At 49.3% G+C, this 26,490-nt stretch overlaps 1 protein-coding gene across 1 annotated transcript; it reads left to right on the forward strand.

Annotated features, from left to right (window-relative positions):
- The first annotated feature begins 382 nt into the window (after window positions 1-382).
- LOC132572170 (E3 ubiquitin-protein ligase TRIM7-like) lies at window positions 383-26,490 on the forward strand. The gene is made up of 8 exons (XM_060238974.1): window positions 383-803; window positions 3,122-3,294; window positions 3,539-3,634; window positions 5,409-5,639; window positions 6,804-6,826; window positions 22,783-22,901; window positions 23,853-23,885; window positions 25,436-26,490. Exons 1-8 carry the CDS (start codon window positions 383-385, stop codon window positions 25,951-25,953), a joined length of 1,614 nt encoding a protein of 537 aa, XP_060094957.1. The 3' UTR covers window positions 25,954-26,490.

The following is a 26,490-nucleotide window of genomic DNA, read 5'->3' on the forward strand; positions in this document are numbered from 1 at the left end:
TGGCTTTCATTTATCAAAGGGGCAGATGGATGTAAGTTTGGGGGGACCCTTCCAGGAAACTTCTGACCTTCTCACGGGGAAGTCTCTCCTTAGACCCAGCCAGGGGCACCCCCATGGGCCAGGCCCTGGAGGGCAACGGGAAAGGTCCCCCTGCAAACACCTGCCCAAGGAGCGCAACAGAGGCGATTCCACCTGAAGCTCTGACTCCACCCTCCCCTTGCTTTAGCAGGCCGCTTCTCCAGGTAGCTGTTTTCTGCTCGGGCCCGCTGATTGGGCGCCGGTAGAGAGTTTATTTGCATGAAGGGAAACGCCCCTTCGCTGCTTGGGAGAGCGGGAAAAAGCGAAAGTGGCTCTGCTCTTTTAGCGCCTTGCGGAGGCCGCCATGGAGCCTCAAGGTCCGCTAAAGGAGCTCTGCGAGGAAGCCTCTTGCTCCATCTGCCTGGACTATTTCACAGACCCCGTCATGATCGCCGAGTGCGGCCACAACTTCTGCCGAGCCTGCCTGACCCGCAGCTGGGGGGAGTCGTCGGGGGCCGCCGAGCCTTCCTGCCCCCAGTGCAGAGGAAAAGCGCAGCCCAGCAGCCTCAGGCCGAACCAGCAGCTGGCCAACGTGGTGGCAATAGCCAAGAAATTCACTCTGCAGGAGCGGAAAGATGCTGCGGGTGCGAACGGGCCACTCTGCCAGAAGCACCAGGAGCTGCTGAGGTTTTCCTGCCAGGACGACGAAGCCCCCTTCTGCATGGTCTGCGGCATATCCCAGGAGCTCAGAGAGGTGCTGATTCCTCTGGGGGAGGCGGGGAATCCTGATGGGGAGTAGCTGGAGAGTCTCTTCGTTCTTGGCCTCGCTGTAGTTTCAGTCCAATGAAAACAATCTTAATTGAAATGCAAAGTGATGGGTACTAAATCAGTTAAATGTAGGAACCTGCGAGTGAGTAAGGTGTCAGGCATCCCGCTGGATGATAACGTGGAAATGCTCCTCTCCCCTCCTCCTGGACTCATTTAGTCCTCCAGAGTTTGGAAAGAGGCCAGTGGGCTGGGCGAATCCTGGCTGAGTCTGATCCAGCGGGGCTCTTCCTGGGTCCCGCCTCACCAGCACTAGTGCGCTTGCGTCTTGGTGTGTGGCTCAAAATTTCACTTGGGTGCTGCATTATGACTTTCTTGGGCCCCGGGGAACTTTTGCCTTTGTGGGCCCCTCTCACCACCATGATGATATTTTTAAAAATTATTTTTGATATGACTTTAAATTCTTCAGCATTTTTGTGTGTGCACGCTAGGCAAAATTTGATAAATTTTTGTGGGCCCTAAACATTTCGGTTTTTTCTTCGGATTGCAAAAGAAATGTAAACGTTTTTGTGGACTCCTAAAACTATAGTGGGACCTAGGCACTGTGCCTAATGCATAAGTCAGTCCTGGCAATACAATTTCAGGTTTCAGGTCGTTGCTGCTGACTGAGTATAATGCAATAGCAAATATAATACATACACTGTAATATGATTGCACGCCCCCCCCCATAGGCCACAAATTGGCGGCTAGTATTAAACTGCAAAGCAGCAAGTAGAATTAAACTGCTCAAAAAAGTCACTTGAGGAATCATAGAGTTGGACATCTAGTCCAACCCCCTGCAGGAAACTCACAAATACTTCCCCCTAAATTCACAGGATCCTCATTGCTGTCAGATGGCCATCTAGCCTCTGTTTAAAAACCTCCAAGGAAGGAGAGCCTACCACCTCCCGAAGAAGCCTGTTCCATTGAGGAACTACTCTAATGGTCAGGCGGAAACTCTTTTATTAGGGTTTGTAGAATCTTGAGACTCAATGCACAGCAGCCAAGAAGGTCTGAGCGCCTGCTCCGGCTGCAATGCCACTGAGGATGTTCTCCGTAGCTGAGAACGAAATGTCTGGAAGGAAAACTTTCTCCAGTAGAACACGGCACTTGAGCCCTGAAAGATTCTACAAACCCTAATGATTTTACCAGCCGTGAAAACCTGAAATCTTTGGAAACTCTTTTGATTTAATTTCAACCCATTAGTTCTGGTGGGTTCTCTTTGTAGTGGGGAGACCCTGGTTGCTTCTTGTCTTCTTCACCTGATCCCTCCAGGCAATCACCCTTTGCTTTTAGCCCTCTCAGTATTGATGCCCCACTCAGCCTTTCACTGGTAGGCCACCATTAGCTGAGGAACTTTTGCCATATGATCCCTGGTTGGCTTTCCTTGATTCCAAAACCCTGAATCAGGCTTCAAGACACAAACACAATTAAAGAATTCTTTTTAAAAGTTAAAACATTTACAAAATTGCAAGAGCGCTAGTCTTTTATTTAACAGTCTCTAATAACTGACACCTCTTGCTCTGAATTATTGCATCAAAATCTGGAGACAGTGTTCTGTAGCAATCTTGAGTATGCTGTTCAGGTGTGTATCTGTAAGTTGCAAAGCTACTTTTTATTTATTGACATTTGTTACAGAAATCTTGTCAATGCTTTGATCCCAAGGCCCAGAGGAAAACATGAAATGGTTGGGCATTGTGTGACCTTTTGTACATAAATGTTTTGTGTGTCAGTCATGAAGGCATTGTGACACAGACTGAGAGCTGTGTGTTTGTCTCCAAAACTATAGTCTCTTCAGAGAAATAACTACAACTCCTATGAGGCAGTGCAAGAACAGAGAAAACATGTATAGTGGTCAGTATCAGCCTACTATCTGGGAGGTCTTAAGTTCAGAACCCTCAGTCTACAAAGGAAATGTGCTGGGTAAACTTGGTCTGGTCTCAGTCTAATCCCCTTCACTGGCCTATTATTCCTCATCTAAATCACATTACTTTCCTACTGAGAAAAACTGGATCATGAGGGTATGAATACCACTGTATTCAAAAGGGAGGGGGAAACCCAGTTGCACCCAGGAGAGCCCTTGCATAAGAGCCCAACAACACACACATTCACTCACTCACTCTCTCTCTCTCTGTAGCAAGATAAAAAGTTCATACCTTGATTAAAACTTTGTATCTCTCCCATTGTGTGTGTGTTGTGTTTAAACTGGACAAGGCAAAAATTGTGTCTAGTCCATTACAAGGAGAAGTACAGTTCTGGAGGTGGGTGGGGATGAAACAAATCCTATGTCTTTATTTTGGGCATCAGGCGGTCGGGGCAGCCGGAAAAGGGAGAGTTTGCCAAAAGCACCAGGAGCCCCTGAAGCTCTTCTGCAAGGATGATGAAGCCCTCATCTGTGTGGTCTGTGACCGATCCAAGGAGCACAGAGAACATGAAACCCTTCCTCTTGAGGAGGCCTCCCAAGAGTACAAGGTAGGAAGGTTGTTGGGGTCTCTTTGCAGGGAAACTCCCTCCAGTTTCCTCCCCAGCCTCTGGGCCCAAGTTGGGGCGTGACAGTGCCTCTTTGCTGCCTCCTTCCTGGAGTGTTAACACAATTTGGTGATATCTTGGCTACAAATAATGGCTTTGAATGCAAGAAATATCCAACCCATGACTGGGGTGGAGTAAACCTTAAAAAAGAACACATTTCAATTTTGGTTCTCCCCCCTCTCTGCAGGATCAGTTCCGCAACTGTCTGGAGATCCTGGAGAAGGAGAGAGAGAGAATTGTGGCGTATAAAGGAGACATTGAGAGGGAAAGCCAAGACTTGCTTGTAAGTGTCACTGTGGCTGCGGAATGAATAGAGTCCAAAGAGCAGAAATGTCAGCTCACGAGGCCGCCCCCTCCCCTTCAGTTGGGAAGTAGAGTTGCCCTAATCACAGCCCAACAACGTTGCCCCACTGCCTTTCCATTACTTAACTGACAAAACATTGAGACTCAGTAAGTGCTGAAGGTGAAATAAGAGATTAAAAATTCAGATTTTTAATCCATCCCCCAGGCCAGACCTCACAACTATATTAAGTATAATTTGTATTTGTTATATATATTTGTATTTGTTTAGCACTAACTAGCAGTTGAGTGCACCTAGGACCGGTACCCTAGGCGTGTATTTCTTTTGCTTAATGGTTAATCCAGAACTGACACAGGGCCACAGAATTCACCCTCCAAAGCATGTTTTCTCCAGGGGAACCAATCTCTGTAGTCTGGAAATTAGCAATTCCAGGGGCTCCCCAGGCCCCACCTGGAGGCTGGCATCCCTAGATGCACAGCCTGGTCCGTATGCAGCAGAACAGGCCCCAAAGGCAGCTCTTAGGTAGGTGTAACATTGCAATTCTAAGCAGAGGTATTACCTGGGTGGTGAGTCTGGGGATGCTGTGCAACTGCACGCTCTTGTGCCTCGGGAGCTGCCTGCCCTCCAGTGCCCTGGATGTTTTGTTTTGAGCAGCATCAGTTGACTTTCCAAGGCACTCTTTGCTGTAGAGAGAATCACAGGCAGAAGGACATACGTGTTCAGGCCCCATATGTGTAAATGCACCAGCAAGCAACCTGGGAGGAGTCTCTGCCGCCTCCTCATGCTTGCTGCAAATGTTGATAGGTAGCCCAGCGATGCTGAATTGGGCCAAGTGGGGTTAAGCCATCGCAGATTCTAAGGTGGGGAAAGTACTGTTAGTGTATTGTAAGTCTGTTTGTGAAGCATGCTAGATCACAAACTGTAAGAATGACAGGTGTCACAGGACTGCTATAGTTGATGCAATCAGAACTGGTTATAGCTGGACATTTCTACAGAGTCACACTGAGTCAGCAGAATTAGCTGATTGGTGGACTGGACTATAATAACATCTGAGTGGCCAGGGTGTTTTTCGCTCGATGGAATTGGATTACTGGCGAACCACACTGTTACTCAGAACTGTGATTGTATATATCTTCACTGCTGTAAATATTTTGTATATAAAAGCAACAGGTTTGTTATAAAACCAACTGGTGTGTTGGCTCTTCTTATCAACGTCCCTACTACTTCACCGTATGGTCTAACTACACTCGGCACACACTCTAGCCGTCAAGCACTTGGGATACTGAGTAGTGTGTAGTTCCCCCCTCCCCTGCAATTTTTCCTTGCCCAAAATGCAGCCAGGGAAACTGCAGTTTACACTGGAAGACGAAGCAAGGTGAAAGGGCTTCTGAGCTCTTTTGCCCCCAGTGGGGTTTCTACTCAAATAGTATATTGTCGCCTAATATGGATTGGGGGAGTCAACCTATGAAGGGTGTTCTAGTGGGGGAACAAATGGACTGAAGCCTCCCTTCTTTTCTCTGGGTCTTCTGCTGCAGACTGAATCCTCTGTGGCTGAAAGAACCCCTCCAGGAGTTGGAGGGAGATCCTTGTGTTCTTTGGCCCTGAGGCTGGGCCTGGTGGATCTTCCGCTTTCCCTGCTGAATGTTAATTGTGATCTCTGAAAGGCCAAAGTGCTCTTCTCATAGGAGGCTCTTCCCACTGCAGAGACCAGCTGTGTTCCTGACACTGGACCGATTTTCTTCTCTTTCCATTTCAGAAACAAACCCAAGGAGAGAAGCAAGAGGCAGTAGCAAAGTTCAGGCAACTGCACACGTTTCTGGAGGAACAAGAGAAGCTTTTGCTGGCCCAGATGGAAGAGGTGGAGATGGAGGTGGCAAAGAAAAGGGACCAGCACCTGGCCGCACTCTCTGAGGCCCTCTCCTCTCTCGAAAGCCTCATCCGGGAGATGGAAGAGAAGTGTCAGCAGTCAGCCAGTGATCTCCTGCAGGTGAGGGGGTGGCAGGAACAGGCAGGGTCCCCTAGAGGAAAAGGCTGGCTCCAAATCTTCTCTGTGCCTGCTTTGCTCAGCAGAAAAGCAAACAAGGCCAGTTCGTGCTGCTAGGAAGTTTTCATCTCTGCATGTGAGCTGTTTTCCTCTCTGTCCTTTTGCATCTCCAGCCAGGGACAGACTGGACAAAAGCAGGGGCTCTGTGAAACCTACCCACCCCTGGAGTGAGGATTCCATGCAAGGTTTTTCACAGTACATTTTAAAAGGAGGATGTCTGTGGGGCAGGGAACGTGGCTTATAGTGGCGGCTTGCAGATGTGCGCTCCAAATGCACACAGACACACAACAGGTGGTTACAGGAATGGTATCCGCACACCTTTTCCTGCCACCGCTGAGCTGCTTCTGTCTGCCCTTCACATCTGTGCAGATACGATGGCATTGATGGCTAGACCCTCTCTTCCCTTTTGTTGTTGAGCCATCTTGCAGGGAAACTCCTGCAAGCTGGCTCAGCAATGTAGGAGGGAAAAGGGAGGCAGTCTTGCAGTGATGCAAGGCTGATGGAAGAAACGTTGCTAGGAATGCCTTTGCATCTGCAGGTGGCCAGAAGGGGTACACAGCCTTCCAGCCTTCCATGTGAAGAAAAATCTCTGAACATTATCGTTCTTAAGTTGTCAGAGCAGATCACACCGCTCCAAAATGGCTCCACTTTGTCTGCTGGTATTAACCTCACAGAGATTTTTCTTCCACTTTATGAAGATCTACCCCAGTCTTTGAGTGAAGTCTGCTAGCTGGACACAAGCAAAATGCCAGAGGGCAGAATCTTCCAGAGAGGTCTTCCTGGTATGATCTTTTAGCAAGCACTGAGGTCTCTTAGCAAGCACCGAGAGCCAGTTTGGTGTAGTGGTTTAGTGCGTGGACTCTTATCTGGGAAAACCGGGTTTGATTCCCCACTCCTCCACTTGCTCCAGCCTTGGGTTAGCCATTACTATCACAGAAGGTTGTCCTTGAAAGGGCAGCTCTTGTGAGAGCCCTCTCAGCCCCGCCCACCTCACAGGGTGTCTGTTGTGGGGGAGGAAGGTAAAGGAGATTGTGACCTGAGACTCTGAGTGGAGGGCGGGATATAAATCCAATATCTTTTCTTTTTCTCTCTGCCATTTTTCCTCAGGATTGCAGAAGCACCTTGCAGAAGTAAAGAAAGGGGACAACCCTTGGCACAAGGGAGTCTTTGACCAGGGCCCTGATCCCCTCCAGTCCTTTAGAGATATATTTGAGGAAAATTGTAACAACAAAACGATTAGCACTGGCAAAAGAGACCTCTTTGCCACGTGGGGTTTGTTTGAAGCCCTGCGGGATAGCTCCGCCCTGATTAAACAACTCAGGGAGCAGCTTACGCAGAGAGATCAGGAAATAAAGCAGCACGAAGCGCAGGCAGAGAAGAAAGAACAAGAATTGGAGACAATTCTTAAGAAACACGCAGAGGTGCTGGAGAGGGAATTCCAAAAGCAGACTGCTGAAAGGGAATCCATACTCCAGAGCCATGCGGCAGCGCTGGAGCAGGAATCCCAAAAACATACTGCTGAGAGGGAATCCATACTCCAAAACCATGCGGCGGTGCTGGAGCGGGAGTTCCAGAGGCAAACTGCAGAAAGGGAATTCCTACTCCAGGGCCATGCGGAAAAATTGGAACAAGTGCAGCAGGAACACGAAATCGAAAAAGCAGAGTTGCACAGGAGACACGCTGCCGAAATAGATAGGATAGCGCAGGAAAATAATACCCTGGACCTTGACTGGCAACAGGCAAGTCGGACCGTAGAGGAGATTAAGGCTGAGAAACTCACTATAGCTATAGCATATCAAGATGCCATAACAGCTCTAAAGAAAGCCCAATCGCAAGTAAAGGCATTGAGCAAAGAGCTGGAGCAAACCAAAAACCGGAATGACAAACTGCAGTATGCCGTTGAAATAGCCACAGAAACGGTGAAGAAAACCAAAGAGGCAGCTAATCATGAGGCATGTAAAAAGGAGATTGCCTTACTGCAGCAGAAGTTAGACCGTAAAAACGCTCTTATAGCAACGGTCTCCCCATCCACCTTCTATGCTTTTTCGGATGAGGAAAGTGAGGATGAGGAGGAGATTCAACCCTATGAGATTGCCGAGATTGCCCCCGCCCCAGTATGCCCGGTGGTCACCCGGCAAACTACCACTAAACAGGGAAACGGTAAAGAGACGGTGCAGATAACTAAGGAGGTTAAGGATTGGAAAATTGAAAATGTTAAAATGGCACACCAAATTCTCGGCCCATATAATAGGGAAACCTCCATCCGATGGATGATGCAAATGTACCGCGAATACCCAAATATAACCATCAGGGAGTTAAATCAGGTCCTGAGATTGGCTCTAAACGGCCCTCATGTAGAAAAGGTGAGAGAAAAGTTGCTACTCGCACACACAGACGCCATAACCACCTTGGAGTGGATAGCGGAACTATTGAGAATCACTTGGAACGAAGAGAATGTTAAATATGTATATACCCAGACCGTGCAAGGTCCAGATGAAGACCCTATGGTCTACCTAGCAAAAAAACAATTCTTAGCCTTAGCTGCCGACGTAGTATTCCCGGAGGAAGAGGGTCAGGAGCCCGACTACGATGACGCTGATTTTATAACGGATGTCATTAAAGGCCTCAACCCAGAAACGCGGCAGGCACTGGGACCCACACATGCACCTAACCCCAAATGGAGCACACTTCATGCCAATTTGGAAAATATTAGTAGATATATGGATACGGTTGCGCAAGGGAAAAAGAGTAGCAAGAAAGACCGGCCTAAGGAAGCTGTTAATACAGTTACTTATGCTAACAACGGGCCCCACTCTCAGTATCAGAAGAGGGAAGTTAATCCGGACCCCTATAACCCATCACAGCCTCCCGTCAATCCTCCAACAGGACAAAATAAGCCCGCTCAGGCGCGAAACAATGGGAAACCGGCCAGGCAGAAGCACGGAGCAGGGGGAGGGAATCCTAACTATCAACCGAGAGCCCCACCTCCACCCGCACAGCCCTCGGCCCCTTTTCCTCCTCCCGCAGTGCAGCCGCCTCCGGCCCCACAGCCCAACATAATGACGGGCCCTTATGGGGAGGCATATCAAGACTTGCAGAATCAGAGTCGAGGGTACAAGCCTTCCTATAACAGAAAGGCTGAGCGAGTTCGTTTTTGGAATTCAATGCCGCCCGAAGAACAGACTCGGCGAAAGGCGCTCTGGAACTTTTTACTCCATGCAGGGTGCGACATGACCAATATGGATCTAGCACCCACTGCACTTTTGATAGAGAGGCAACAGCAAGTGATGCAGGGGTGGGGAAATCAGCAGCCGTCTGCTCCCCCGCCTCCGCCAACCCAATCTCACTTTGCGGCGCCTCAAGGGTATTCACCACCCGTAGCTGCAGTGGCCCAGAACCCGCCTACTCCAATGTACCCTACCGTCCCACTATACACAGCACCAGTGGCGGCAGTTAATCAAGTAGCAGTCGTCAGCAATCCCGAATATGAGGAACAGGGTTTGCGCTAGGGGTGCCCGGGGCCCACTGATCTCCCCGAAGGAGTAGTGGCTAAACTTAAGCCAGACACCTGGGGGAGACCAATGGTAAAGGCAGGCATTGGGGCTCCAGGGAACATTAAACCTGCCACTCTGTTAGTGGACACAGGAGCATCGATTAGTGTGCTCCATCCAAAGCTAGCTACTAAAGGAACTCAAACGGACCGAACGTTGGAACTGTCCGGCTATGCAGGAGGAAGCCACCTCTCGCATATATGGAGGAAGATCCCAATCACTGTAGGGAGACTCAAAGCCACCATGACAGCCTGTAATAATGCAGGAGAAGACGATGGAATGATTGGGGCTCCCTTCCTAAAGAAAAACCACTTAACTGTAGATTTAGCCAACGGACTCCTGTGGCACATCCCGGGAGGCCCGGACTTTATTAATGCTATACACCGATGTGCGGCCCTAAAAGCGCCCTTCCCTGTATGTTCAGTGACGGGAGATCTATGGACCCAAAAGTTTCCCGGGGTATGGATTACTGACAAGGCGGAGTGTGGGACTGTGAGAAACGCTTGCGTTCTCATAGAGGGCAAAGATCCTCCTCCCCAGCGTCAGTACAAATACCCCGCGGAAGCGGAAGCAGGAATAGGGAAAACAATTGAGGGTCTGTTGAAGTGGGATGTCATCCTCCCAATGCAGTCCATCTGCAACGCCCCCTTGTGGCCGGTCCTAAAGGCAGATGGAGTAACTTGGAGGATGACGGTGGACTTCAGAGCCCTCAATGCAGTGACTCCCCCGGTGGCCCCGGTGGTCGCTAAATACAACGAAATAGTGGCAGCCATTGCAGCGGGATCTAAATTTTACAGCGTGGTGGACTTGGCCAACGCGTTCCACTCGATCCGCTTGCACGAATCCTGTTGGTATAAATTCGCGTTCACCTTCCGCGGCCAACAGTACGTGTTCAAGCGAACACCGCAGGGCTTTCATTCTAGCCCAAGCATCTGTCACGCGCATGTTGTACAGATGTGGGACCGACTACTGCCTGGATCAAAGGATTGCGTGCTCAGTTATGTAGATGACGTGCTGATCCACGCAGAGACAGAGGAGAAGGTCCGGGAGGTCACCGAGGAGGTCCTCAGCCTCATTCAAGAAACAGGATTTAAAGCGAGCAGGGAGAAGGCTCAGCTAGTAAAGACCGAGGTGAAGTACCTTGGCATCACACTAGGGGCAGAAGGGAGAACACCGGATTCGCAGAGAGTAGAAGTGATTTCTAAACTCCCCGCCCCCACAGACCCCCATTCACTAAGAGCTTTGTTAGGCACCTTTAACTTTTCCCGGGATTTCATCGAGATGTTCTCCGAGAAAGCCCGACCTCTTTATGAGCTCCTGAAGAAGGATGTGCAGTGGTACTGGGGACCGGAGCAGCAAAAGGCTTTTGCAGAGCTCAAAAATGACCTCGCAAAGGCTCCGGCGCTTGCCCATCCCGACGTTACCCAGCCGTTTTTCATTCAGTTGGCTATCTCGGAGCACAGTCTGGGGGCTACCCTGATCCAGAGACGGGCAGGATCTCAGAGGGTGGTGGCTTACGCCTCCAGGAACCTTTCTTCTGTGGAGGAGAAATTCTCCCCCTGTGAGAAGGTCTGCCTCGCTCTGGTTTGGAGTTTAACCCATTGGGAGTTTATAATAGGAGGAGCAAGGGTGGTAGTTCAAACCACTCATTCCCCTCTTAAGTATATTCTCTCAGGGAAAGTTAAAGATGGGCAAGTTTCGAACCAAAGGATTGCCCAGTGGACACTGGCGTTAACTAATAGAGGGGTAGATTTCCAGAAGGAGCAAAAGGAACCGCCCTCGCCCTATGGCCTCGTAGTTGAAGGGGAAGAGCATGAGTGTCCGCTGCCAGTGGTACAACATATACCCTGGCCGGTTAGTGGAGGAATAACCCTAGCAGAAGCCCGACAACAAGAGCTTGTTTGTTGGTTTTGCGATGGATCTTCCTTCCACGTAAATGGCTCAGCTCGAACCAGCTACGGCGCCATTAGAGTGCAGGATTCCCTAGTCCTTAAAGGAACAGTCCGCCCTCATTCTAGCCAAGCCGCGGAAGTGGAGGCAGTGCTAGCGATCCTCCAGTTTGAGCCTCTGGACGTGCCCCTAGCCATTTTTACTGACTCTCATTGGACGGTGCAGGCGATCACAGCCTGGCTGCCCATTTGGAAGAAACAAAATTGGCTGAATAGCGAGGGGAAAACAGTAGCGCACTCTCAGAAATGGCTGCAAATAGCTGAGAGAATAGAGGCGCGAACTGACTCCACCTACGTGACTCACGTCAAGGGACATCAGAGACAATATACAGAGGAAGGGATGTGGAACAACAGAGTAGACGCTATTGCTAAAGAAGCTGCATTCGCAGACAGCAATCCTTTCCGCTCACCCCCCACCTTTCCTCTACACCCGGTCACCACTCGGAACCGGAGCAAAGGGAGAGAAATCCTGATGGATTTGGGCGAGCTTCAGAAAGACGACCCAGAGATCCTGGAGCTTGCCAAAGCCCAGAAGGATGAAACAGGGAAATACACCATTATTCAGCAAGATGGCATTTACTGGGCGGTAGATAGCCAGGGGGAGCAACACTGGATTGTGCCCCTGCAGGTCAGAGGGGATTTAATCAAGTTTGTGCACGAGCAGGGACACCGCGGAGCAAATCTAACTTTGGAGCGGGTAAAGGAGACGGGCTGGTGGCCGGGCATGCGTCAGGAAGTCGCGCAGTGGGTTAATAATTGCCTTGCGTGTGCTATGGTTAATGCCGACACATCAGGACCCAAAGCTCCCATCCAACACCAAAGAATAGAGGGACCCTGGGCTCGAATACAGATTGATTTTATCGGCCCCCTTCCCCGCACAGCAAGAGGAAATCGATATTGCCTCACGGTGATCGATCCTTTCAGCAAATGGGTGGAGGCTTTCCCTTGTAAATATAATACTGCCGCTACAACTGCTAAAATTTTATTCAACCACCTATGGACGAGATGGGGAATCCCAAGGGTCATGGACTCGGATTTGGGGTCACACTTCATCGGGGAGGTCACAAAGGAATTGTGTAAAGCCTTGGGGGTGGAACAGCGGTTTCACATTGCCGGGCACCCCCAAGCCTCAGGGGCAATTGAAAGGACCAACCGGACTATCAAGGAAGCCCTACGGAAAGTAGTAAAATCCACAGGCAGGGTTTGGGACGAGAAGCTGCCCATTATCCTGATGGCGCTGAGGGGAACTACTGCCGTCCATGGTCACACGCCGCATATGGTCATGACAGGAAGGAAAATGGTGTTGCCAGAAGCTTTCTGGCTCAAAACACAACTTCCATCTGACTGGATGCCGGTGGTTGTGAATGACGCGTGGGTGCAATCGCTAGTCACGGAGGTCCACAATATCCACCTGGAGGTAGCTAAACAACTAGGAAAAACACAACAAGCAATGGATCAGAGACTAGGCTGGGTTAAAAATCCTCGAGTGTGGGATCCAGGCCAGCTAGTGCTATATAGGAGATTCTCGCAAAACGAGCACTCCTTGGAAGCCAAATGGTTAGGTCCGGTCCCGATAACACTGAGGATCAGCCCAGCAGTCTACCAAGTAGAAATCCAGAAAAAGAACGGAGAAACCTGGCGAAAGTACTTCCATTGTTCCCAACTCAAGGAATGGAAGGGAACTACTCCAGCTAACCCTAATCAGATTCAGCAACCTGAAGGGGCGCCGCCGCAGAGAAGAGCCGAAATCCGACAAATTTCTGTCATGCCCTGCCCTGAACCGGTGGATTTCCCCTTAAGTGACACATTCCTCACCCTTGGTGTAACTTGAACAAGTCCAAGTATAGGAAAAAGATTCCTGAGACAGACCTGTCCACAGTAATCTAGGGGGGGGTGCAGGAGATAAGAACTCAGAACACGAACATGTAGTTTTAGAACTGCAGCAGTTTTTTTTTCTTTTCTTCTCTCCTGTGAAACTGCTCCTTCCCTTTCCCCTCTTCCCCAACCTTGTCTTAGTACTTTAACTCTCTCAAGCTTATAGAAATAGCAAGAAGGGTCTACAGCGCAATCTTATCTTTATTTCCAGGTACCCAATATGGATTACCAGAATGTGAAGGTGAGATTTGTGAGAACAATGATGCATGCAATGTATTTAGTGTTGATGTTAATGCAGGAGAAATGTACAGCTGATAGAGCAGTATTGCCCACTATAGTCCCATTCTCTCATTGGAGATGTAAAACAAGTCTATACCCCAAGGAAATCATGCTATGCAAAGTCATAAAGTCTAATTATGGGGAAAATGACAGCAGACTTCCCAGAAGCAGCTATGACTTTCGCAGCTGTGACGAAGAATGGGTTAGACCACCTAATATGATTTTGTTATGTGCTGGGACTAGAATGCTAACGCAGGAACTGTACTGTTTTTCTCATGAGGATACTATGAGACCTCTAGTGCCAATGCATTGTGTTTATGTCCCAAAAGGCCCACGGAAATTAACAACAACTCCTACAATAACTCCTAGCGCTACTCCAGCCTCTAAAGGGTTTACTGAGGACATGGGGCCATACTGTGAAAGTGCAATCGTGTCGACCGCAGTATGGAGCGCAAAGGGTCCCTTCAAATTTATATTATCAATTGGCTCCAGGATAGAAAAACCGCTTGCGTTCTCAATACAGACACCTAGTGGAGAGACGCATCAGTACCAGCTAACCGCATGGTCAAATAGAAATTGGATCGTTACTGATTTGGAGTTGGGAACACAGGGACCTCCTGACTGGTTTATAGTAATAGACCCTCTATGCCAGCAGGAGCCCGCGATGGGAATGAAATTCACCAAATTGGGCACCTTCAACACAGAGCTTCCATCGGAGGAAGGAAACTATACCCTCACGATAGGGAATTCCACCCAGCTCCAATTCAACCCTCTCATTCCCGACGCTGAGAGCACATTAAGCGCCAACTCTCACATAATTGGTTCACATGTGATTAAAAGGGATATAAAGGAGCAAGTTTTAATTCGCCCACAAATGGTATTAAAGGAAATAAGGGTCAGCCTGACGGGATTGAATACCATCGAAAAATTGCCACAATGTGCTCCCTACTTGGAACCCAGTAAAAAGGGTTGGGAGGCTTGGCTGCAGTTATGGGTGGGGAACACGCCTCGCAGATTGAAACGATCTGTAGGAGACTGGGTAGCACCAGTTGCTGGAGGAGTAGCGGTTTTAGATTCTATAAATATAGAAACACTAGCAAATAAATTTGCCTATGCTACCTCCTATATTTCCCAGCTGGGAAAACCCATTAATGACTCTTTCCACACCATCTCTGAAGTCCAGCATTCCATCAGCTCCATTTTAGTAAATTGGGAAAACCAAATTGAAAGAGATTTTGCCTTGCTGTTGAGAGGTACTCAATCCCTACAGTTAAATATTTCTTTGGCGCTGGCATGCACCCAGGCTCAAGCTATGAATTTAGCAGTAACCATGGGCATGATCAGGCAAGCCACGGAGGGAAATATCCCCCTGGAAATCAAGCAGTTAATTAGATCAGAAATTCCCACCCCACAACTGGAATTGGAAGCTTGGTGGACTCTGGTGAATACATCTTTCTCAGTGGACAGGCAGGAGTTGAGACTTCTCATCCTGATGCCCACTGCACAAAGGTTCTTTTATGTACACCCCGTTGTGCCACTAGGGCTGCAAGTGGGACCAACCGAAGTTTTGTATTCCTCGGACTCAGATAAATGGGCCAGGAATGACAACGGAAGTTGGGAAGCTGTGGATCTACAGGCATGTGTACACAAAGACAACTTGGGATTTATTTGTGATGAGCAAATTCTACAAACTCACCACCCCTGTGTGAACCCATTAAGGGACTCTCCCCGAGAATGCAAATATGCGCTCAGGCAAGAGAATGCCTCCGCTTTTGTGTATTTGGGAAGAGGATGTGCTTGCGTGAGGACATATTGCGAGTACCTCATCATAAATACCTTCCACATCCAACCCATGTTGCCAGGTGTCAACAGATGTTTCTGCAACCTATCTTCCATTGTAGGGTGCGATATAGAGTTCACAGTCCCCATATGGACTAGGGAGGAAATCCTGTTGGCCCCTAGCCTGTTCAAATTTATTCAGCCAGTCTTCCTGGGCATGGGGCTGCGGGCGATTAGATCCTTGCTGTCTCATCCCCTTTTAAAACAGACCTTGCAAGACATTAAGAGGAGCGGAGATACAGCCGCCATGGTGGTTAAACACGATGGACAGGAAATCTCCGGGCTTTTAACACAAATCAAGGACACGGGAAAGCATTCGTTCCTTGACGCGCTCCTTGGCTGGAGCCCTACTGGGTCAGCGATACTTAACGTAGCCTTGCACCCTATTGTGGTCATTTTGGTCTTCCAGATTATACTCTGTATTGCAATAATTGTCTTGGGGTGCTGGCTGAGAAAGCAGTTAAAGAAGGTGGACGAGCTCCAAACCATGTGGAGATATCGTCCCCTCGTCATTGAAAAGCCCTAAGTACCGCCTGGAATCCTCTCCCCACTTGTGCGAGAGGGGGGGGGGGCTCCCTCTCTTAATTCCTTTTCCAAGATCTTTCTTTTACTTGTAAGGGAGGGCTGTAAAGCCCAAGGGAAAGGGAGAGGGGAGAAAGGCGACGAAACCGAACCGTGGAGTGAGGACCAGCAGTGGCAAGGTAGAGCTTGCAAGAGATGCTCCCCGAGGGTTCAGGAGTGTTCATTAGGAAGACTCCCATCGGGTGCGTGTCCTGCTTTGCCACTTCAGGCTCCCATCTGAACTGGATTGCGCCGGGCGCTTCAGTTCAACAGGCCCGCTGGGACCCCCGGTTCTGCAGCCCCACATGTTTGACAACAGCGGGGACCGGTCGGGTCACAGGCTAAAGCCGCCCGATCATCCCCCTCTGGTGCCTCGATCCCACCAAGGAACAAAAAGGTCTCTATGAGTCAAATGGAGGCTCGGCCCACTCTATATTTTAAGTCCATACATCCTGTTTATAGGTTTGGAAAACCTCTCCCTCCTTATTAACCCCTGAATAAAGTTTTAATGGCCGAAAACTCCACTCCCCCCCCGTCGTTCCCAGGCCGCCTTGGATTTGAGGCATTTGCATAAATCTCTCCTGCACATGCCCCAACTTTTGGGATAGGGAAGCGGAGGACAATGGGAAATGTAGTCCCCACAGCCCGGTTTTTACATTATGCATGTCAGTATCTCTCAGCCCCTCGCTTTGCTCCTATGGAAAGTTCTATCTTTTACCAAGTAAAGGGTGGGCTTGTTAGCCCAAGGGGATGGGGTGAGGGAAGCCCAAATTGAGCAGAACAAACTCAGGGCATTCTTGCAAGTGTTGGATCGCTTCTTGATGGTCTAGATAACAGTCCCACCAAGTGATCCATCACTACAAGGCCCGAAGTGACTCTGGGACAGAACCTGTTCTGACCCAGAGAGACTCCCAGCAGTCCAGTGTTTGAGCTCTGTGACTCTTCCGGCGCTCCGTGATCCTGAAGGAACACAGGGAACGGAGAGGGGAAGAAGTTGCAGACGCTCAAAGCATCAGGAACCTGGTGCAGCCTCTGTTCTGACCCATTGGGACACCTGAGCGTGCAGCCCTTACCCACATAACTGTGGAAGGGACTCAGGCTGTGCATGAGCACCCGAACCGAGGAGCTTAGGAAAACCCTCGCTCTCGGGCGCCCTGGGTCTGTCAACTACCTTATAGATTAAAAGCAACATAGGTGAAGAGCGATCTCGGAGCCCATGGCACACCTGAACAGTAGCCTTCCGGGAGCCGCTATTCCCACAGGAACGGACCGAACTTAGGTCCATTTATTTGGAAAATATTTTACAATGTCCCACTCCCAACATGCCCTAGGCTTAGTTCATCTGCATAAACACACTATGCGCATGCACTAACCCAAAGCACAGGATTGGGGACATCTGGGACTTAGAGTTCCAAAGCCATATGTGTGAGCAATGAACCATTGATTTAAGATCTGTCTATCTTTTACCAGAGAAGGTTGGGCCGCCGAAGCAGCCCGAGGGTTAAAAGAGGGCAGGCAGTGACACTTGCCCTCCGGAGCGCGGAGCTCCAGCTAAAAGTTCCACCCACCTAGGGTCTCAGGGGGCCAGAACAGACTCTGCACCAGGTGCCATACTTGCAGGGGCACCCTGAGTTTGTAAAGGCGCACACGAGACCAGGCGGAATGCTTGAACCCGGCCCCCACCGGGAGAGCCGAACGCACCGAAGCACCTTCAGGTCACAGTGACTCTGGAATTCCCCACAAGAAAGAAGTGCCCAATAATAGAAAAGCCGCTTAAGAGCGACCATAAGCCTTTCTGGGGTGACTCTGAAGAAGGGGGTGCCCCACAATGGCCCAAGAGACCCACTTCAAGGCAGAAGGGTATTTGCATATGCGCCTCCCACTGGGTCTGCGTAGTGAACTGCATGTCATCATTGCCTGGCGCCTCTGCAAACCGCCCTGTCTAGTGATGGACGGCAGGGCGACGCGGGAAAAAGTGACGTGGCAGTATAGCAGTTGCCATCTCCCGGGCGGGAGGGTTAACATAAAATGAGGTCTTGAGTGGCTGTACCCATGTTTGTATGTTTTTAGATCTATTTTTATACCAAGAAAAGGTTGCCCGCCCTTGGGTGGGCAGGCTTGTGGAAAAAATTAGAGTAGGCTTTTGAGAGATTACAAAACCGAACCAAGGAGTAAGGAGTTGGAGGGAGCAAGAATCAAGTTACCCCTTTTTGCAGGGGCTCTTCCCTTGCTTCACCAAGAAACATCTCCCGGGCATAGGCCTCTCCAATGGTGCAGGTTCGGAGAAGCCTACCCAATGGAATGACTGGCCCAGCCTGACACACTCCTCCCCATGATCTCCACTATACTATCAGATTAGTGTGGGAAATGGCAGAAATCTCCCAAGCTGCTTTGCAAAAATCATTTACATATCCCACGCCTACTGACGGGTTATTGGCATCACGATATGGGCACAGCCTCACAGGAAGTGGGAACTACCATGCAACCCAGATCCCACCCCTGCCGATAAAAAAAAAACCTTGATTGACGGGCAGGGATCCTTAGGCCAAACACCAACTTGGACTAAGGCTTCATTATGTGAATGTTTATTATTTATGTTTTCTATCTTTTACCAAGTAAAGGGGGAGTCCCCCCCTCCCAGTCAGGGAGGGACTCCAAGAGGCCCTAAAAGAGAACCACGCTTATAGCTGGTTCTCCGGAGCCCAAACGGGCTCCCGATTAAAAAAGGGGAAGGCAGCCAGTGGATCAACTTCCCCGAACCTACAACATGGGAGAGGCCTTTCCGCGGCCTTGCTCCCCGGTTCGGGTTGTTGGTCCATAGGCCTGCACTTCCAGGCGTATGCTTTGCCCATCCTCAAAGCCGGGAAGGCATGAGGAACGAGGTACTTTGAGGTTGAAGGAAGCAATCTAATGTCAACTGGAGAAAACTGTAACCCCATCAGGAAAGTTGGTGTTGTAAAAATGCTTCAACAGAATTTGCTAAATGTTACTCAAAAGATGTATAAACATAAGCAAAGTATGTGAAGATTTCTCCCAGAACCCTATTGTTCCCTAAATTTGCATAAATGCCCTGGAGACCCCTCTAGATAGGGTCTCCCCAGGTCATGTGAGCAGACCCCCGACGAGGTCCGAGCTACGTCGGATGTTTCCGCCTAGAGCATGCTCCGACAGAAACTTGGCTTCACTGTGGGCGGCCTGGATACAAGGGGGGGTGGGATATCCGCAGCAGATTCCTCGGCGCCGCCAGCCTCCTCCCCTCCAGAAAAAGACTACAGACAAGCCAAATGAGAAGGGAAGCCTCTCCTGTCCCCAGCGTGGAAGTTATCGAGGGGGGGGGGGGGGAAGAAGAAACCCGAAGAGCAAAGGTCAGGAAATAGACAGATGAATTATGTACTAGCATAGTGTTAGGAGTTTTTATGAGTATGAAATGTAGCACGGAGATTTTGAATGATTTGCCTTGTGAACCCGTGGGTAATATGAAATGTTTATTGCCTATCTAATCAACTATTGCAGCCTAGCCGGCCTAGACTGCGCACGTGATTCTTGCTTTTAAATGATCTTTGATGCAAATGCTTTGTATTATGTGATTTTACCATGTGTTTTTATGGATTTTAATAATGCTACATGAAATAATGAATATGAACAATGTATCCCAGAAGACCTCACTGGAAGCATGAACGCCAGGGAAGGATCTGATGGCCTATTGGCATTTTAAAAATTGTGTTTTTGAGTAGTTTTAAGATAGTGGCTCCAACCTTTTTGTAGGTAGCCGGTATTCCCCAGTAGACACCCCATGCTTCAAGGGCTTACCGCCCTCTTACTGAAGCCCCGTTTTTCTTCTTTTTCTTTCTTTTATACATACGAGACTTTGCCACTAGACGGTGACGTCAGTCTCGAGGGGGGGAACTGTGAGAAAATGACCCCTCTGTCACAGACATGGTTGCCAGGGCGCCTGGAGAAGTAAGCTTGCATCCGCCTGGCCAGTGAATGCGAGTAGAACTATCCAGGGACTACATGAGACTCCCGTGTACCTATTACCAAGTATATAAGTGCTTGAGACAGGCACAGAGTGTCTGCAGCCGCACACAAACATCTCCCCGCTACTGCGCGGAACCCGCCATGGCGAGGAAGAGGTTACGCCGCCACGGAGCTGTCCAGGCGAACGGTGTTGAAGCGCTAAGCATGGAAACCACTGTGTTTCGCTAACACCACATGTAGCCATCTTCCTGCCTGGTTGGGCTTCATTCCTTCTAAGTGGGAACCTCACGTACACACCTTGAGTCATTCCTAGCCCGCAAGCAACCTATCTAGTTCATGAATGGATTAATGGCTCCACTATTAATCCTGATTGCCAAAGTGATTTCCTGAACAACAGTCCTCGCCCAGGAGAGTTGAGAAAGAGGAAGAATCTCTCCTGACACATCCAAGCCCTTTTGTCTACACCGGAATACCTAGGTTCATATCTGATTCTCTATTGTCCCTTTCCCAGTTAATCCCATCTCCTCCCAATCACCCAACCATTCCCATATTGATATCAGCGGAGCCGCCCCAGGCCCTGTCGCAACTTGGAAGTTTCCAGGATGCCCAGGATGAAGGTGATGTTCATTGGTTGAAGCACACATCCAATCAGGTGTCGCCATTGACTCGCCATTGGTCCAGCCGATGTCCAGCCTTCTTGGTCATCAGCAGAACCTCCCATTACCACTCCCAGTCACCTCCCATCCCCTCAGGATTAAGGTGACTCTATATAACCGGTGGACTAGCTACCCACAGGTGTGCCTTCTACTCAGTAAACCCCATTCCCGCTGTGTAGTTACACCCCCGATTCCTGATCAGTTTCGGGACCTTACCCCTATTCCCTCATTCGTCGCCATCGGAGCCTTCCATTGGAGTCTGCGAGAGGTAGTATTACCCTGTATGTCCATTCCTTTTATGTTCCCCTATCGATCTCTCTATATTTCCTAGACCTGTGTGAATGTATGATTGATTTTGTACCTTGTGTGAACGAACTATTGTTTCAAATAAACCACAATTGATTTTATTAAATTAGAGTCCTTTATTGAGCATTGACTCTCTGATCGGTTGAGCCTCGTATACACAGATAACAAAGATTCCTTTTTAGGGTTAGCTGTCTCTCAATCTAATTCCCCAATCTCATTTTGAGAGCAGTTTCCCTAACATTATCTGGGAAAACCGGGTTTGATTCCCCACTCCTCCACTTGCTCCAGCGTTGGGTTAGCCATTACTATCACAGAAGGTTGTCCTTGAAAGGGCAGCTCTTGTGAGAGCCCTCTCAGCCCCGCCCACCTCACAGGGTGTCTGTTGTGGGGGAGGAAGGTAAAGGAGATTGTGACCTGAGACTCTGAGTGGAGGGCGGGATATAAATCCAATATCTTTTCTTTTTCTCTCTGCCATTTTTCCTCAGGATTGCAGAAGCACCTTGCAGAAGTAAGTAGGACTTCATCATTAACCTTCATAATGTTTGGATTGGACTGAGTACCCTGTGAAGAACACAGTCCTTCAGCATCTTGACTCAGAGCCAGATCAGATCTCCATCCATCTTTCAGTGGCAAACAGCTTATACACAGAGCCTTGTCAGCAGGAAATTGTGTAGTGAAATGGTGGGTGGTCTGGGTTGGCACCTAGATGTGCACCTCTAGAACAAGGGTCTCCAACCTTTTTGAGGCTGCCGGCAGCTTTGGAATGCTGACATGGTGTGAAGGACGCTGCCACAGGATATGATGTCAGCCACAAAACGGCTGCCGCAGTTTACCATCAGTCCCTTTATAAAGATCCTTCTGTAATGGTAGCAGCAGATTGGCCATGGCTGTTTCCACATTGTGAATTTGTCCTTCATTCAGTATTGCAGGAACAGCAGTCATTCCCTCACCTATTTTTTGGCCTTTTTCATGTTAGGGGTAGGGGGGAGAGAGGGACAGCTGGGACAGACAGACAGCTGGGATAGTCCTTGTCCAGAACCCTCACTAGCTTTCTTGTTCTTTACCTGGACATTTGCGAGACAGACAGGAGCAGGGGATTTGGGGTTGCAGTTCTTACGGCCAAGCCAGACATTTGCTTTTTAAAAAGATAGTTTGGCCTGGGCTCCGCAGTGTCACATGCCACCTGCAGCAAATGGCTCTAAAGAAAGAAAGCAGACCCTGTTTAGGCCTCAGAGGGCTCCTGCCTTCTCTTCCTCATGTCAATTGTTTCATGCCAAGACAGAGTTGGGCAGGGGACTTACCTGCTTTTGTTGTTCCACATGCACAAAACACATCACAAGGAGCAGGAAAAATGGACAATTTCCGCAGTGCTATTTAGTAAACAAAACCAGCTGTATTGTTTTGTGGTAGCCATTCTCTGCAGTTGCTGTGTGGAACCCAGGTCCAGTTCTTAACAAAGCAGGAGCTACAATGAGGTGAACATTTCTCTCCACAGACATGCGCATAGCCAGAAAATTTTAGGTGGGGGGTCCCACCGAATTAAATTTCAGATGGAGGGGCCCACCGCTCTGGCGGCCCCGCTCCCCTCCGGAGTGCCTCCCCCATCTCTCCCACCCACCGACAGACCGAAGCGCTGGAAAAGCGGGACTCTTTCAAAGCCACAGCCTCCCCCCATCAGCTGATCAGTGGGAAAAGCAGCAATCGGGAGGAAGTGGGGAGGAGGCAGCTGCTGGCCTCTGCGCTGCTTTTCCTGTGTGTCGGTGGGAGGGAGGGGGGAGGTACCACAGAGTGGCGGGGAGATCAGCGGCTGCCAGAGCAGCAGCCACAGAGAGAGCGGGTGCCACGACAGCACTGGGGAGAACCGGGTCACCAGGAGGGGCCATACAGGTGGAGTGTGGGGTTGGGTGGAGGGGCCAGGCCCCCCCATTGGCTACAGGCCTGTCCAAAAGCCCCCCCACCCAATCTTTCAGTATTCAGCATCAGCCTGGGTCTCTCTCGGCTTTCTGGCAGTTCCTTCCTCTACTTCTTTAATCCGTTGGGACAGGGGAGATTCTGAATTGGATGGATAGCATCTTAATGGGATTTTCTCCAGGTATGAAGAAAAGGAGTCATTTGAGAATCCAGTGGATTTCCCACTTGCCCTGAAGTGGCACATCTCGTCCTTCTCATATTTCAGTCCCCCTTTGGAGGTCATCAAGAGGCAACTCAAAGGTAATGAAGAAACACTGCAAGAGTTTCAAACTGGACATTAGAGTGGGCCTGATGTTCCAGGATGGTTATATCGTTAACAGACCCAGGAACGTGGGGAGTTTATGTATCAGTTCAGAAGGCCATTTTAATTCACCATGTAAAGTTTTCTGATGAGAATTCTGCCATAACTTCAGCTCAGAATTGCATTACGTGCACTTCTCGACGTTATTCTGTGTTGATCTCTGATCATTACTGTGACCATGCAAGGGCACATGGCGAGGTAGATGGTCAAACAAGCACCTGAAATGTTAGGAAGGGGGAGGGAAACTGCCCTTCAGGGCATCTGCATTTAATGAAGACAGCCACTGGATCAATTTCAGGGACACTCCCCCCTTCTCTTTACAGTGCTGTCTTTAAAGTAAAGTCATACCCTTCAAAGCCCATTTAAATCAGTGAGTCTGAAGGGTGTAACTCTGCTCAGGATGGCACTGCAGAACCTCTGTCTAGAAACGTCCTAAATTTAGCCAGATTGGACCCTTGGGCTGCAGTCCTTAGGATACTTTCTATGGCATGAATTTCAAGTAACTCCAGTGACTTGTGAAAACAAATTTGAATATTTGAACACAGTCCCCTCCCCCCCACCCCGAAAAAGCTTCTACTTGACCCTTTAGCTGTAACTCATAAGGAATATGTACTTATGCGCCATCAAGTCACAAACGACTTCTGGCGACCCCACCAAGAGGTGTTCAAGGCAAGTGAGAAACAGAGGCAGTTTGCTGTTTCCTTCCTCTGCAGAGTCTTCTTTAGTTTCCTGTCTAAGTACCAACCCAGCTTCCAAGATTTGATAATGTTGGGCTATATCATGCTGCCTTCCCTCCCCAAAAGATAATAGTATTAGCTGATATTTTTGTCCCAAGATTTGTGATAAGTGGAAAGGTCTGCCACTCACTTTCTGTTCCTTTGCTTCCTCAGACACTCTGGATTCTGGACTTCATCTGCAGAAAGGTACATTTTTCTTCATAAACTGGTCAATAGTTTCTAAACTAAAAAGCTTCACCTTACAATTTGTGTTCTTCTGCTTGGTGTTCTCAGAGATAGCACTGCAGAAGAGGGTAACCAAGTCAGTCAGAAAATACCTGGGGACTTTGCGGGTGGGAGACTTTGAGGGTGGAGCCAAGAGACTTTCCTATTCCCTGAAATAAATAAATAAGAATACAGCAGTGCAGTTCTCCTGAATACCGTCTTCATTTCCTCACCCCAAGCAGCTGCATGTTCCCTGTAAACATTCTCTCTCCCCAAAATAAACAGTTTGCAATCTCACACTTGTGTGGTCTCACTGGGGCAATTACTCATGAGTTGCTAAAGTTCCAAGTTTTTCAGACTAATACAGGAGAAACCAAGGTTCTAGTTTACCCCTAACTATGCAAACGACCTCTGAAAAGATTGTAATACAGAGGTTCTGGGCTCCTGTCACAGCTACTGGGAGCAACCATGCTGTTCTGCCAGCTCACCCCACCCACATTCAGCCTGGCTTCTAGATTTAAAGGCACAGACACACCGTCTAAAAAGTAAGTCTTTTCAAGCATTTTCTTAAGTCTCCAGAAGTGGAAAGGCACATGGTGGCTGTGGGGGCGAGGCTTCCCTCGCTGGCCAGCTGACTGGGAGGAGGGGAAGGACCCTGCAAAAGTGAGGGAAACCCCGCTGGGACCTGGGGATTGGCAAGCCTACCACAGAACACTCTTGTTTCTCAAAATCTGTCCCTCCCTGCCACAGCCAGTTTCCCGCCTGGGGATTGGCAACCCTAGATTTCACCCACTGGCCTGTGTGTCCCTGTGGGTGCTTGTTGTGTGCATTGTCTGCCTTCTGAAGCATGCGGAAAGACAGCTCTGCCTTTTAGAAGGGCAGGAGCAGGCAGGAGAGCCTGATGACCAAGGAGAGGGTGGCAGAGGTGGGAGGAGGCCATGACTGCCAGGAGAAGGAAGCCACACAGGCCAGTGGGTGAAATCTAGGGTTGCCAATCCCCAGGCGGGAGCAGGGGATCCCCCGGTTTGGAGACCCTCCCCCCGCTTCAGGGTCGTCAGAAAGCAGGGGGAGGGGAGGGAAATGTCTGCTGGGAACTCTATTATTCCCCATGGAGCTTTATTCCCATAGAAAATCATGGAGAATTTATCTGCGGTTATCTGGGACTTTGGGGGGGGGGTTGGTTAGAGGCACCAAATTTTCAGTATAGCATCTAGTGCCTCTCCCGAAAATACCCCCCAAGTTTCAAAAAGATTGGGGTCCAATTCTATGAGCCCCAAAAGAAGGTGCCCCTATCCTTATTTCCTATGGAAGGAAGAAATTGAAAAGGTGTGCCATCCCTTTAAATGTGATGACCAGAGCCCCCTTTGGAGTTCAATTATGCTTGTTACAGCCTTGATCTTGGCTCCACCCCTAATCTCTCCTGGCTCCACCCCCAAAGTCTCCAGACATTTCTTGAATTGGACTTGGAAACCCTAGTGAAATCCCCCAGCTGATGCCGTTTCACTTCTTGTCTCCTCATTTTCCCTCAACAGCAAATGTGAGTCTGGATCCGAACACAGCCCATAAAAGGCTCATCCTGTCTGAGGGTCAGAAAAGTGTGAGACGAGGAGAAAAACCTCAAGCTCTGCCCACCAGTCCGGAGAGATTTGAGAACTATAGTGCTGTGCTGGGCTGTGAGGGATTCACAGGAGGCTGCCATTTCTGGGAAGTCCTTGTGGGAAATGAGGAAAGATGGGCTGTGGGGGTGGCCAGAAAGTCTGTGAGGAGGAAGGAATCGTTCATCTTTAGTCCTGAGGAAGGGATCTGGGCTATGGGGAAGGAGTCAGGGATGCACAGCGCTTTTATAAAAGAATGTGACTTTCCCCTGACTGTGACTGGGGAGCTGAAGAGGATCCGAGTGTGCCTGAACTATGCTGGGGGTCGAGTGGCCTTTTTTGATGCTGACCGAGCAGCCCTTCTCTACGAGTTCTCTGGAGCCTCCTTCTTTGGAGAGACCCTCCTTCCCTTCTTTTGGGTGTATGGAAAAGCCCACCTCAAAATCTCTTCCTAGGACCTTTTCTTCACACCAGGACCACCAAGAAGAAAATAGAATTTCTCAATATTCTTCCTTTTTTCAAGGCCTGTGAAGACCTCTCCTGTCTCCAGCCACCAAAATTGACTGGGGTAAAATGGAAATATTTCCCCCTCCATTTCCCAACATTCCTCCCCCCCCTTTGTATCTTATTCCTTAAAGTGACAGTAATGCCTTTCCCATTGTAAAAGATACAGGAGAGCTCTGAACAGACCCCGCCCCCCCCCCTTGATCTCTCCAGCCTTCGTTCTCCTCAAGCACAATAGAGGAACTGCTGCAGAGCCTACAGAGGAAGACGAGGTCCTGCATGTTTCAGTTACTATTTGGGATTTCCTCTTTTCTTTAATGGGCACTATCTGCTAGGTTTAGCCCTGTGTTCAGCCTGCCTTTTCTGATGGACACTGGAGATCCTGTCCCTGCCAAGGTAGCTGTGTTCAGAGACCACTTGTGTTTCAGTTATGCCAGAGACTGAAAAGAAGTTATGTTTATTATAAAGTGATGTTTTGTTGAAAAGTC

The sequence above is a fragment of the Heteronotia binoei genome, chromosome 5, assembly GCF_032191835.1.
Source record: "Heteronotia binoei isolate CCM8104 ecotype False Entrance Well chromosome 5, APGP_CSIRO_Hbin_v1, whole genome shotgun sequence".
NCBI classification, from domain to species: domain Eukaryota; kingdom Metazoa; phylum Chordata; class Lepidosauria; order Squamata; family Gekkonidae; genus Heteronotia; species Heteronotia binoei.

Excerpts from the sequence above, each read along its gene's own strand:
- LOC132572170 (XM_060238974.1), top strand. The coding sequence starts at position 383 with ATGGAGCCTCAAGGTCCGCTAAAGGAGCTCTGCGAGGAAGCCTCTTGC. Across the intron at positions 6,827-22,782 it reads TGCAGAAGCACCTTGCAGAA|GTATGAAGAAAAGGAGTCAT; the intron begins GTAAAGAAAGGG and ends GATTTTCTCCAG. Across the intron at positions 22,902-23,852 it reads CATCAAGAGGCAACTCAAAG|ACACTCTGGATTCTGGACTT; the intron begins GTAATGAAGAAA and ends TTGCTTCCTCAG.